This window comes from Nyctereutes procyonoides, unplaced genomic scaffold, assembly GCF_905146905.1.
Source record: "Nyctereutes procyonoides isolate TBG_1078 unplaced genomic scaffold, NYPRO_anot_genome, whole genome shotgun sequence".
Lineage (NCBI taxonomy): Eukaryota > Metazoa > Chordata > Mammalia > Carnivora > Canidae > Nyctereutes > Nyctereutes procyonoides.
Genome location: NW_026575043.1, coordinates 51315142 through 51328922, shown reverse-complemented (window position 1 = coordinate 51328922; position 13781 = coordinate 51315142). Strand labels below are relative to the sequence as shown.

Sequence of the window (13781 nt, the reverse complement as noted above, 5' to 3'; positions counted from 1 at the left end):
TAATAGTTAACTTACTTGAGCACTTGCTACAATGCAAGTTATATCCATATCGGGTTTTATTTCAGAGACTCCACAAATACCTGATATAAATTTCATGCAAAGAAACAATATATGCACTCTAATGCAAGGGTTCTGCAAACTATGGTCTGCAGGCCAAATCCTGCCCACCACTTGCTTTTGTAAATAAAGTTTTATTGGAACACAGCCAAACACACAACTTAGGTGTTGTCTGTGGCTGCTTTGACTTTACAATGGCAGAATTGAGAGGCTGCAATAGGGACACACTGGTCTGCAGAGCTGAAAATATTACCTGGCCCTTTACATAGAAAGGCTGTTGACCTGCTCTAACATATTTGCACGCACAAAACCACCATGCTGGGATGTCTGGCTGGCTCAGGGCATGATCCGCACACCCGGGATCCAGTCCCACATCGGGCTTCCTGCGGGCAGCCTGCTTCTCCCTCTGCCTGTTTCTCTGTCTCTCTCTGTGCCTCTCATGAAAAAATAAATAAAATCTTAAAACAACAACAACAACAACAACAAAAAACCACCATGCTTATTTGTGGCATATGCTTTGTTTTTGTGTAGACCTTAGGGAGGGGAAAAAAAAAGAAACCTCTCCCATCCAAATGTACATATTAAGCTTTTTATAAAGGTGTCATTAATTAATAAGCCTTAAAAAATTATCTAGAAATATTCATACTGCTCATGTAAAGTAGCTACACTAAGACAGCAAATGAGCTTGGCTCAAAGCCAGTGGTCAGTTATGTTGTTAGCTACTTTAGTGCTTTGTAGCTGTTATATTTATGATGGGAAATATTAGCAGTTGGTAGGTATATTTGGGAATTCAACTTAAAAAGTCTGCTCTCTTAAGCCTTCAGACTGAAGACCATCAGAGAGTTGCAATGTGAATAAGGACCATTCCAACTTGCAACTACTTGTCCTTGCAAATCAGGATTATCTTGCTCTTGTGCCAACAGAAAATAAATACAAACTCTATCACCATCAATCACCAAAAATAAATAAAAGAAACTGAAGTCTATTCTTATATACGACTTCTTCTATTGTCCATAATCTCTCACTGGAATTTTCATGTTAAAGCTGACTTGATCTCACTGACTCAGTACATAAATAAGCCTTGGAAGTTCTAATTTAGTATCAATTTTAGATTAATAGAACATTCTTTTTTCTGTCTTATAATTGGGGTTCAGTATTTAAGATTTTCTTTGGTAAATGGCTTTGTTGATGATGAAATGTTTAAAAACAGCATATAAAACTACATTTAAAAGAATCAGAAGAGGGACGCCTGGGTGGCTCAGAGGCTTGGTGCCTGCCTTCAGCCCAGGGCATGATCCTGGAGTTCCAGAATCGAGTCCCACATTGGGCTCCCTGCATGGAGCCTGCTTCTCCCTCTCTCTGTGTCTCTCATGAATAAATAAAATCTTAAAAAAATAATTAAAAAAATAAAAGAATTAGAAGATATAAATCTGCTTTATTCTTACTACCAACTTTGCAATTTCCTCCATTGGCTCATGTAGGGACATTAGCTCAACACTTTTCCTTTGTTTCCTGTACTGACTGCTTCAGGAATCCCTCACCTTTAAGCTCCCCGTGGCCTAGGCGCCCAAGTCGGCCGATTACAACTCTCCACGGTAGAGATGTCATCTGGACAATTCCTATGCACCACTCCCATAACTTCTGTAGTCCAATTTTACGTGCAGATACTTTACTCCTCCGTGATCTAAAAAGGAAAGAAGTAGGGAAAAGGGCCCCAAATGAGTCAAAGTTATCACTTAGTAAGATAAAACCCAGAAAATTCCAAAGAACCCACCACCGGGGCACCTACTGCATTTAGAAGGAAAATCAGAATGACTCCTATCTGAGGAAAGGCATAGTATCAATTTATATGCAGCATAAACACTGAGGCTCCTCACCTGTTTGGTAAAGCGATATTTACAATACAAGTTTCTAATAATTCCCCATGGAGGTCAGTGCAGGAAGCCAAAAGCCAGCGCTGGTCATGAGACAGACAGTAGCCCACAAAGAGGACGTTGTATTTCTGGCTCGCCTCCCCAAATGTCTCTCCCAGCTCCGTCTGCTTATCTTTGATTGGGGCCAATATAAAAGGAGGGGAATAAAGCTGGATTGGGCTGGGTCGCTGAAATCACAATAAAAGTCCGTTATCAACACAAAGCCACCCAACTCAATGTTTACAACAAAACCCAGAATAGCACTTGAAACCAATAGGGAGTAATGACAACAATCTGCCCCCCAGAGGTATTACATACATAAATACTAATGATAAAACAGAAACAAAAAGATTGTTTAATGACATCAGCTAGGGAACCCCAATCAAGCTAGTGTTTCCTTATTAAAATAAATTACTATTTTAGAAAGTAAACTGGCACCACTTCATTAGTCATCAAGAAAGCAGAAATTAATACCACAATGAAATACCACTACATATTACCAGAATGTCAAATAAAAAAGAAAACACTAAGTATCAGTAAGAATGTGGAGCAATGAGAACTTTCAGACGCTGCTGGTGATGTAATCCCTTTGGAAAAGTGACAATCTCTGCTAAAGCCAAACACACACACACATACCCTCTGATCCAATTCAAAGAACATATGTTTACTGAAGGACAGGTGTAAGAATGTTCACAAGAGTTTTAACTATAACAGCTCCAAATAAAAAATAACTAAATGCCCACCAACAGTAAAATGGAAGATAAACTGTGTTCTTATTATACAATCAGAATATTAAACAGCAAAGACATGAAAAACTACCACTACATGCAACAGAACAGATGAATCATGACAGTGGACGAAAGAAGCCAGACATAGAAAATACCAATTATATGACTCAATTTACATGAAAGTCAAAAACAGGCAAGGTATGTTGCTGTTAAATCAGAACGGTGATTACTGTTAGAATGACTAGAAGGAACATGAAAGAAGTTTCTCGATGCTTCTTAGGTTTTCTTTCTTGTGCTTCTTACATAATGTGTTCAGTGAAAATTCACCAAGCAGTATACTTATGATTGGCTACTTTTCAGTATGTTTATTATACGTTAGTGTGTGTGTGATTTTAGAAATCAAAGCATTAGCTGTTCCGGTAAGACAAATATTTTAAACTGTGACAAACTTTGGTTGTCATCATTGTTTACAGCTATTATACACATTTCAGTATTTAATACCTACAGCAGGGGTCAGCAAACTTCCATAAAGGAGAGAGAGTAAATATTTTAGGCTTTATGGGTCTCTCTTCTTACAAGCAAAATGTAGCAATTATTCCTACCCAGGTCATACTAACATAGGCTGTAGCTGGATTGAACCCACAGCCAAAGCTCCCAACCCCTCAATGAACACACATACATTTATACATGCATACATACTGATATATGGCATAAAAAATAGTAATAATGGAATTACAGAATTTTAGAGCTAAAATAAAGACTTGAGAAAGAGTCTAATCCAATTCCTTCATTTTAGGGACACAAAACACAGGCCTAAAAATACTCAATAACGTGCTCAAAGACTCAAGGCTAACCTTATCATCGATCCATTCATTCTCCCTACACCTGGAAAGTCTACTCGTATATATTTACCAAGAGAACAGAAAACATTTTATTTATTTTTTATTTTTTTTTAGAAAACATTTTAAATACAAACATTTGTGTACAAATGTTCACAGCAGTATTATTCATAGCTAAAAAGTGGAAAAACTCAAATGTCCATCCACTAAAGAATGAGTCAACAAAATGTGGTATATATCCATACAATGGAATATCATTTAACCATAAAAATAAATAAAATCCTATACATGCTCTGGTATGAATGGACCTTGAAAACATGCTAAATGAAAGAAGCCAAACATAAGAGATTGCATATTGTATGATCCACTTATATGAAGTGTCCAAAATAGGTAACCGCACCCCACTAAGAGACAGAAGGTAGCCTAGTGGCTGTCAAGGGTGGGAGAGGGGAGGGGCACGAGTGGTTGCTAATAGGTATGGTGTTTCTTTCCACGTTGACAGAATGTTCTAAAATGAGACAGCAGTGATAGTTGCACAACTCTGTGAACAAACTAAAAACCATCAAATTCTGCAATTTTTAAGAGGGTAGATATTATAACATGCGAATTCTGTCTCAGCAAAGCTTTTTAAACAAAACAGTCCAGAGAGACTACCTGAAAAGTTTAGCAAAAATAAAAGGGTAAATGTCAAGTATCTTGGATGCAACACATAGCCTGTGATAAATCATGAGGTAAAAAACTGCTTTTGAGGTACCAGATATTCTATGAAAAACAAAAGGGGCACCAATAGGATTTCTCCTAATACTTGCATGGCAAATACTAAAATATATTCCTTCTCATGTAAAATGTGCTTGCATGAGACTGTGCCACAGCAGAGATCTGGAATTCCTGGATGCAGAGGCCTGGCTATCATGCTCACCACCACTGCATCCTCAGCATCTAACATAGTGCCTAGTGCACAGCAGACCACTCGGGCTGCATTTACTGAATGAAAGTGCCATCCATGTTCTAGCTGCAGACTGAGGGAGCAGCAACATTTAGCAATTAACTATTACCATAATACATGTAAAATTTTATAAACCTTAGGGAATTACTTGTAATATTTGATTTTGTTTTTAATAAAGTTAAATGATTTATTTCTTCCTGTTTCAAAGCAAAACGGAAAAAAAAAGGCCTATTTTTGCCCCTTATTTTCATCTAGAATTCATCCATTTATCTCATGAACTACTGACAGTGTTCGGCCAGTATGTTATAACCTTTAAAACTTTTAGGTAATGGCTTAGGACGTCTTATTACTTAGATAGTCAGCCTTCACTCCCCTCCATGAAAATGCAGAACACTATCAGTTATCATTTGAAATTGTGATAATTTCTTACCAAAGCATAAGAATTGCTTGTATCCGAACTGCAGAATAACCACAAGAGGTAAAGAACTAAAAGATTCTAAGTTTATAAAGAAAGGTAATAACTCAATTTCTGGAGACAAAAGAAGAAACAATAAACAAGAAATAAATTTATTTTAATTCTAGAAAAAGCTAACAAAAAAATATATGAACTGTTTACAAAAGTGGAAAAAAAAATTAAAACTCCAAAGAATAAACCAACCTAAACTGCCAAAGACAGAAATTGTACATAATCACAGAATGAATGTGGGTTGTGGGCTAAGCAGCTTCTTCTGGATCAAGTGACGACAACAAATGCAGTATTAACTACATGCCTCATTTTTTCCCACTTTTAAGTTATTTATTCAAAAGAGAAGCATTTCATGGAGTTTTCCAGAAAAACTTACATTACCAACTAAAATGAGCAGTTTTTGATATTTTTAAGTTCTTTTATGGTGAAGAGGTAATTTGCTGGCTTTTATTAATGGGTGATCTTTTATGCAATAAAAGTTGTGGGAACTGATTGTTGAAGGCTTTGAAAATTCTAAAAAGTGCCCTGTTCATCTATCTTCAGGATAAAGTGATCAGTAAAACAAAAGAAGTGTACAACTTTTGTTTGGTGTTTTAAAATTCCCCTAGAGGTACATATCTGTGGAAGTAGGTTTAAGAAGATGGGAGAGAAAAAGCATTCATTTATAGATCAGAAGCACTGAGACAAGGGAAGAGAGAGCAAGCCCCTGTAAAAATGTGCATCAGAAAAGACATACGCAATTGCTGTACCAGAGAGAAAAGATCTGGAGAAGGAAGAAGGTTAGTGAATTTAATACATGGTTAGCTTCCAAAAATAAAGAACAAAATAAACATAGGAAAGTCGATCAGTAAGTAAGTGATGAGTATACTGTTGCCTTAGGACTTACATAAAAAAAAAAAACGCCAAGAGTTTGCTTGCTTCTTTTCTCAAAAAATTTTACAAGTTTAGATAAGTATCTCCTCTATTTTAAATTAAAGATCAGAGAAATCTACTACTCTTAATAAAGACGAAAGACCAACCCAGCAGCCCAACTCTCCTGGCTTGTATCCCCAGTATACAAGCACTGTTAGAAATTTCTGCTGTGCTACTACCTACCTCTGGGTTCTTGAGGGTCATCTCGATGCTGGCGGCAGGCCCAAATCCCGTGAGGGACTTAATGTGGATCTGTGTGGGCAGAGGTCGCCGGCATTGGCAGTACACCGAAAATGCCATGGACTTCAAGTATTGAATGTAGAAAACTTGTTCGTCCTTCATTGTCTGCAGCATGTACTGGCAAGGCACAATCTACACATACAAACACAAACAAAACTAGAAACTGAGATCTAATGTGCTAACAAGAAAGCTAGAAAACGAAATGGCATGAAGTCTTTGCTGAATGAGGGCAAGGAGCTTTAGTTTTAAAATATATAAGGGGTGCCTAGCTGGCTCAGTCGGTGGAGCACGCAACTCTTGAACTCGGGGTTGTGAGTTCTGGCCCCACATGGGGTGTAGAGATTATTTAAAAATTAAAATAAGATAAAATAAAATAAAGTAAAATATGTAAGATGCCAAATATAATTTGACTCAATCTTAATTCCTTAGATGACATAAAATCCTCTATTACAAAGATACACCAACACCTGAAGAACAGGGTGTCATCTTGTTAGTCCAAGTTACAGTCACTTAGAAACTACCCTGCTCCCTTTTCAGGGGTAATTTGGCAATTTATTGTTGCCAGGCTCCAAAATTTTAAAACTTGCTTTTTAATATTGTTCTCCTTTTTATCATATATACACATAGTGTGCATGGTAACTTTGGAATTACTGTCTAAGGATGTGAGACACAAACTTCACAATGAAAAGCAATCAACAACCTATTCCAGTAACTTTAATTTCAGTATTTTAATTCTGTTAAGATGGCATTAGCGAAAGTGACAGTAAATCAAAATCCAAACACCCAAGGTATCATTTTTCACCTGTTATCAAAATCTGGTAAAATTATTACACTATAAAAGCTGGCAAGGCAATAGTGAAAGAGGCATGCTCATTGACTGCTGAAGGGAATGTAAATAGGCTAACTTTTCTGGAAAAGAATCTGGCATTATTTATCAGTGTATCTAAGAATCCACTTTAAGAAATGACCCGAAATGTGAAAAAATTTAGAAACAAATTAAATATCTAACGGCACAATAATTAAATGTGGAGAACATGTGGTCATTACAAATGATGCTTGTGAGAATTTTTAACAACCTGCAAAAGTATTCATGAAAAATGTTAAGTATAAAGGACTAAAAATTATACTAAAAGTAGCATCTCAACTCTGTAAACATATACAAAAAAGGCTAGAAATACACCGAAATGCTATGCAATGGTGACTTAAGTTAAAGGAATAATTATGAGTATCTTTCCCTTTATAGTTTTCATGTAATTCCAATTAAAAAAAATCATGACTTGTTATTTCACCAAAAAAACAACAAAAGCTAAAGATAAATTTGCAAATAGTTACCTGGAGAATGAAAGAATTTCTCATATGCTCAGGTAAATTATCCAGCATTTCTGTGTAGCAGCGCATCAAACTCAACAGCCAAAAGTTTCCAGAAGTGGAATCTTCGTCTGCAGTGTAAGTGAAGGGGTCCACCATGTAAATGACAACAGCTGGGGGATAGGCCTGGCTGTCTGCGGAGTCAGGCTCAGTGGGAATTCCTATTCTCTCTCGTTCCGTGACACTGCAGAAAGAGCCACTTATGAGATGCACAAAATAAACTTAAGTCATGCAAAATAACCAGTTCCAGAACACACCCCTGGACAATGATTACAGATTAAATGTGACATTAATATGTGTATTACCAAAATGAAGGCAAACCAAGCCATTTAGTACCAGGACAGGTGGGAAATGGTAATACAGGGCAGCCCAGGTGGCTCAGTGATTTAGCACCGCCTTCAGCCCAGGGCCTGATCCTGGAGACCCAGGATCGAGTCCCACGTAAGGCTCCCTACATGGAGTCTGCTTCTCTCTCTGCCTGTGTCTCTACCCACCCCCCGGGTGTCTCTCATGAATAAATAAAATCTTAAAAAAAAAAAAAGAAATGGTAACACACTCCTTTAAATGGGAGATCTTTTTCCACTCCCTCTTTTCCTGGGGCTATAGTCCAAAAAGATGTTTTATAATACTATTAATGTTAGTGATAACAGCTTACTATTGCTATTATCCATATATTATGTTCCCATAATAATAGCAGGATTAACAGTAATAGCTTACTATGAAGTTAATAAGTTTAGTAAGTTCATAAGAAGTCTTCACATTTCGTAACACTAAAGCTAGTGACTAAGTTGTTATTTCCTTTTGGAAGAAGAGAAATGGAGCCCTTCACTAGATTAAGAGATTCGGGAGGCTATGGAGGGGTAAGGGTGCAGAAGGTAGGCAAGGGGTCCAAGCTGAAGCCACCCGCCTCCATGGGCACACACAGTACCTTTCTTGTCCATCCTGCGAGGATTGGGAGGAGCTCTGCCCAGGCTCAGGGTCTCCAACACAGCCTAGGTTCCCTTGCGTTCTATCTGCAGAACTGGCCCCAGTGCCGGGGTTCTGCCCCACAACACTAGCACTGAATCCTGAGGAAGAGGTAGTGCTGATCTGGTTAATAACTGGAGCGGGAGCAGACGATGAAACGGGTGGCACAGAGGAACCAGACGCGGAGCTACTTGCTGCAGGGTTCCCAGAACTGCTGCTGGAGGTGGGGTTGAATGCACTGCCAGCTGAGGACACTGTCGATCCTGAATTTGAAGCTAGAGGCCCAGCATTCCCAGGTGTAGCTTGTCCCGGTGCTGCTGCTGGTGGGGACTGGTACTTAGGTGGTATCAACAGGCTGCTATCGAGCTGCAGAGTGGCTAGATAAGGTGCTGAAAGAGTACATGCAGAGAGATGACATCAGTGTCAGACTGAATCATAAATTCATGACGGTCACTTTTTTAAAGATTATGCTTTTAGGCTGCAGTACTCTGATTATGAACCCAAAATGCTATCTCTGCACTTGAATATATGCTTATATATTCTGCAAACATGGAGATAAAAGTGGAGCTACTTATTACAAATTCTGGTGAAGAGGTTTATTTGGAAAAAAGAGAGAAAATTAATCCTTTGTAACATTTTCCTTTCAGACTGATTCTATATGCCTTCACTGAAAACTGAGAGGCCATATATTCTACAGCCATCACAGTATACCTGCTCCTATGTGTACTGAGCTTTAAAAGCTTCTAAGATTCTCTTGGGAACGCTGGTTAAACTTAAGCAGTTAATACCAAGTCCTGCTGCTAGATTTTCAAAATGTGGAGTAAATTAGATACGACTTCTTTAGGCAACTTTAAGTTGCTTTTAAAAAATATGTGTGCACATAAAAATTAGCATTTAATGACCTAGAACCCAGAAATCAGACCTAAATAAATACAGTAATGGAACACTAACATTACCTGAAAAAAAAAGCAGCATAATGCTGTTTCCCAAAGGGGGGCAATTTGCTATTTTACTTCTCAGATTCTACTTTGCCAAATAAATTCCCACTTACCTAGGTGATGGCGGCAAACTTGCGCATAAAGTTTGAGTCTGGAATGATTGTCATTCTCCTCACTGCTCCATGGCTGGTTAAACCACTCACTCACAAGCTCATCAGTCAGCTTCTGTGCCACGGTCTTTCCCACACGCATGATCCCATCTCGTAGCACTTTGCAGATGGGCTTGTGCTGCCCAAGCCTACACATCTGATACCACAAACAAGATTGTTATTTACAACAGGAACCACTCCTGTTGTTAGTGGGGGAAATTCTTTATCATACACATGGAAGTGCTTTGCTTTTTCTTTTAGTGTTAACACAAGCAACCAAACCAACATTATACACTGGTCCTTTCTGGTAATTATAATGTATGCTGAAACTGCTATGTGTCTCTCCAAAACCTGGACTAAACCATCTAAAGAAAAACAAATGTTTCTTCACCCGAGCCAATTCCTCCCACACAAGGGAAGATTGTTGAACATTACCTGATTGCTAATGGTCAAATAAAGAATTAACCAAAAAAAAAAAAAAAAAAAAAAAGAATTAACCAGATTCCTGCCTACTAAGGCTGACTGTGACATATGTCCACTAAAACCTCTTAAGTAATCCCTACTCATAATGTTTTCCCATAAGATAACATTAACATTTTATGGGCCATCTGTTACACTGTTAGAGACATTTGGAGATCACCAATAGCAGAGGCCACTAAAGCAGTAGATATGCTGATCACTTTAAAAAAGTAAATAGTTGTTTTAAGCACAATGAGATTGTTATTAATCTCCAGAACATTAAATGGGTACTTATGGCAAAGAATTAATGTAATACACCTGTAAAAAGTTAAGCTACTTAACTATCTATTTACCAATAGAAGAGCCCACGTTACCCCTTATTAGAGTTGACAACTGAAGGCTTACCAACCCCCTACAAAGTTCTCTAGCACACACTCTTCTTAACCAGGTATGCACTACCACCAAATGAGCAATCCTACTAAAGTCATTAGGATCTAAAAAGATCCAGCAATCCTTTTATGTTTCGTAACTCATGTTGAAAGTTTCATCCAAGAGAAGAACCAAGCCTTAAAAAGAATTGCTTAGACAAGTTTTCTGTGTTATGGTCCTTATGATTTAACAGCATTACACATCCATGGGCCAGGCATTGTACAGAATTACTGTATCTAAGGGTTCCTTTAGGGGCTTAACTGATGCCATTACCTCATACATTACCATCTCCTAATTTCTTTGTAGCAACATGTAAGTTTATTATTTCGTGGAGGCCCATCCATTTCTAGATAGCAAATGTTCTGTTACAAAATATTTTTGAAATTCAACTTGCATCTTATTTAACACTCTTGTAATGTTTATAATATGCCTGTTATAGTTCTTCATAAATACTAATTTCATTTAATCTTGCCAAAAGTAAAGATATTAGAAGTATAAGATACAAATATTTAATGTACATATACTTTGGCAGAAAAAATACGGCACCCTTCAAAGATACTCATGATTCTAATTTTTCAAAAGTAACAGTAATTTATGCACTAAACATGTAAAATTATCTACTGGCTTTTAAATTATGGTTATTACATTATTAATGCGTCTCAAAATTTTAGTACTAGGATGTAGTGTTAAATATACAACAGAGACATGATTCATTAAACTTATCTTCTGATTCAGAAATCTTCAAGCTAAACACTTTTATACTGTTTTCAGGATCCTTCCCCCACCCTCCCTCCTCTCCTCCACAAACCCAGCCCCACCCCAGAGAGACGTGCCTCCTTTTTGTAAAGGTCATCTTCTGAGCAGCCAGAAGACTCCCTGGTAAGCAATACTTTTAAACTTGAGCACAAAAATGAGGGAAAAAATAGCTCAATTGTAAGATGTGTGGTAAGGCAGGTAGAGCAGTCTTCTAAATCTAACAAAATGTTAAGTCAAGATGATAAAGCAATTTTACTTCCAGGAAAACTTGCCAATTTAATCCTCTCCTTCATCCTCCAGCTATTTGCAAATTTTCTTTTGAGATCTACCTTGAAGATACTTGTTCTTTAAAATTTGGTCATAGCTAGAAACCACCTGAGGACTCATCACGAAAGTGGTTTTCATGTCGTTCTCACCTCATATACAGCACTCAAGTCCCTGAAGAAAGTTTTGGCTCCTTCGAGCAAGGCCTCATTTTCTGGACACACCACAATATAGGCAACATCACGATGGCCCCCGTATGGGTCCAACAACAGCCTCTCCCAAAATGGCAAAGAGAATGGAGAGATGGTGAGGAAGTCCTTGTCATAGCCTACCAGCAGAGTGGGAATGGGCAACGGCTCAGGAGATTCTTCTGAACCTGTAAGAACAAGGCCATTAGGAAGGGCTTGTGAGTCTGTTTTGCACAAGCTGGAGACCTTGAAGTTCTTGCTGCATTAGTTTTAATTCTGGCATCAGAAATTTCCTTGTAGGTTAACAGAATCACTCTCAAAAGTATTCTTCAAACCCTCTAATTATGTGGCCCATGATGAAGAACTTTATTTCAATGAGTCAGAATGCTCTAATAAAGGTCCAATAAGATCAGAAGGCAGACTAGAACAAGTTAAAGTTAGTTTTCCAGGCAGTACTACACCATTTCCTTTAAAATAAGCACTATAATCCTGACTATGAAGAAGCTGACAGAACTAGTTCAGATGTTCATCCAGATGAAATGCAATGAGGATCGGGAAAATGAGGAAAATCTAACAAATAATCTCTTTAAGGATTATTTTCCTCATTGACCTTGATTCTGCCAAGGATGCTTAGAAAACTTAATTCCAAACTGACTTTAGGAAAGAAAAGAGATTATAAACCTTAATAGCCATGAAGAAAAAGATTCTATTTTATCAGTGAAGCAAGGACTTGACAGTAACTAAAGCTGGGTTTTATGGAACAAAAAAAAATCACGAAGAAATTTAAAACAGGGAAGAGATTCTACCATAGGTGCCCCGTCCCGCCATTTTGTGGAACTGCTGCCATGTTAGCGGCCCCTGCACATGCTGGATATTCTCCCAGGTCCTGCCCGTGCGCTTCTTTTGGATGGCGTCTTGGAGAAAGGGCTGCAGGGACAGCAGCATGCGGACCACATCTTGGGAGGAGAGCATGCTGATGTCTAGCACTGGAAAAGAAAGAAAATGAAAGGAATGGAGATCATAAAGGGGGACCGGCACGCTCTTCTTCTCTCTGCCATCATTCTGGACCTCAGTTATAGTCCGTGACAAAGACATTACTGGTGGTAGATTTTATTTTTAGTAGATTCTAAAATGCTTGACCTAGCAGGGGAGAGAAAAGATATTTTCTTATCTTATTATTATAAAGTAATTTATAATTTATTAGTGGAAATAATAAAAGGAGAAATGGGTTCCTCTATATATAGGAGGTTAACTATAGGAGATTAGAAGTAAAAAGATAGATAAGCCTGACTCTTTAAAATCATACAAACCTGTTTCCAAGGTTGTTCATAGGAAAAGAGAGCTGTAAAAGTTTCTTAATTATTTATTATTTTATTTACAAATATCACTGTTTTGAATGAATAATAACTAGGAGGAAAAACTTAAATAGAAGCTCTTCACAACTGTTAAAAAAGCTCGTAATACAAAATATCTTCACAAAATACAAAGTGCACAGAGAGAAATATAACCTTCCAGGCAGACAGAAGCACAAGAAAACATGGCAAAAGCAACAGCAGGACTGAAAGCCAGCTGTCCACACAGGAAGGTGGGATTCAAGGTTTCAGAAGAAACATCCTTCCTATTAAGAGGAGGGGCTCTTAACATAGAACCTTTGAAAAAAGCTCTCAAAGTCTGCAAAATTGTGCACACACGAACATGTGCATATTCTTTCCCAGGGAGACAGGTCTGTAATGCTCACTGAATTCTCAAAGAGATCTGAAGAAAGAGCTAATTAAGTTTGAGGTGATCAGCTGTGAACCTGCACAGCTGTGTACCTAAAGACCTTTCCTTCTCTAGCTGATTAGGAAAGGGGCATGGATGGAAATCTAAGATTTATCTACCAACTAAAGAAACACAGGATGCTTAAGACACCTCTAGGTGATCCCTAAATCAAACACCAGTTGCTAATGTAAATTTCCAGCATCTCTTGACAAACTGGGAGACCTGGCAAGCAGCAGGCCCCATTCTTGCATAAGCAGCAGCGCTGAAGCCAAGGAGCAACTGCCCCCTTCAGAGGCCCTCCTCACTCAGCTCTGCTGCCTACCTGAGAAGGAAGCAGGGATGATCACCTGTACCTTCAAACCTGGGCTTCTTTTTTTTCCTATAGTAAAGAAAAAGGTACTT

The 13781-nt window shown here is 38.1% G+C and overlaps 1 protein-coding gene across 2 annotated transcripts in view; it reads right to left on the bottom strand.

The window, feature by feature from the left end:
- The window catches only part of MED13L (mediator complex subunit 13L), a 299067-nt gene that overhangs the window by 14109 nt on the left and 271177 nt on the right, over positions 1-13781 (bottom strand). For both annotated transcript variants that reach the window (XM_055322293.1, XM_055322294.1), the window contains exons 18-25: positions 12425-12604; positions 11583-11806; positions 9487-9679; positions 8398-8824; positions 7434-7653; positions 6045-6233; positions 1935-2158; positions 1599-1741 (exon numbers count right to left, since the gene is read on the bottom strand). In XM_055322293.1, the coding sequence (XP_055178268.1) occupies positions 1599-1741; positions 1935-2158; positions 6045-6233; positions 7434-7653; positions 8398-8824; positions 9487-9679; positions 11583-11806; positions 12425-12604 (1800 nt within the window). The remainder of the gene's footprint in view (positions 1-1598; positions 1742-1934; positions 2159-6044; positions 6234-7433; positions 7654-8397; positions 8825-9486; positions 9680-11582; positions 11807-12424; positions 12605-13781) is intronic.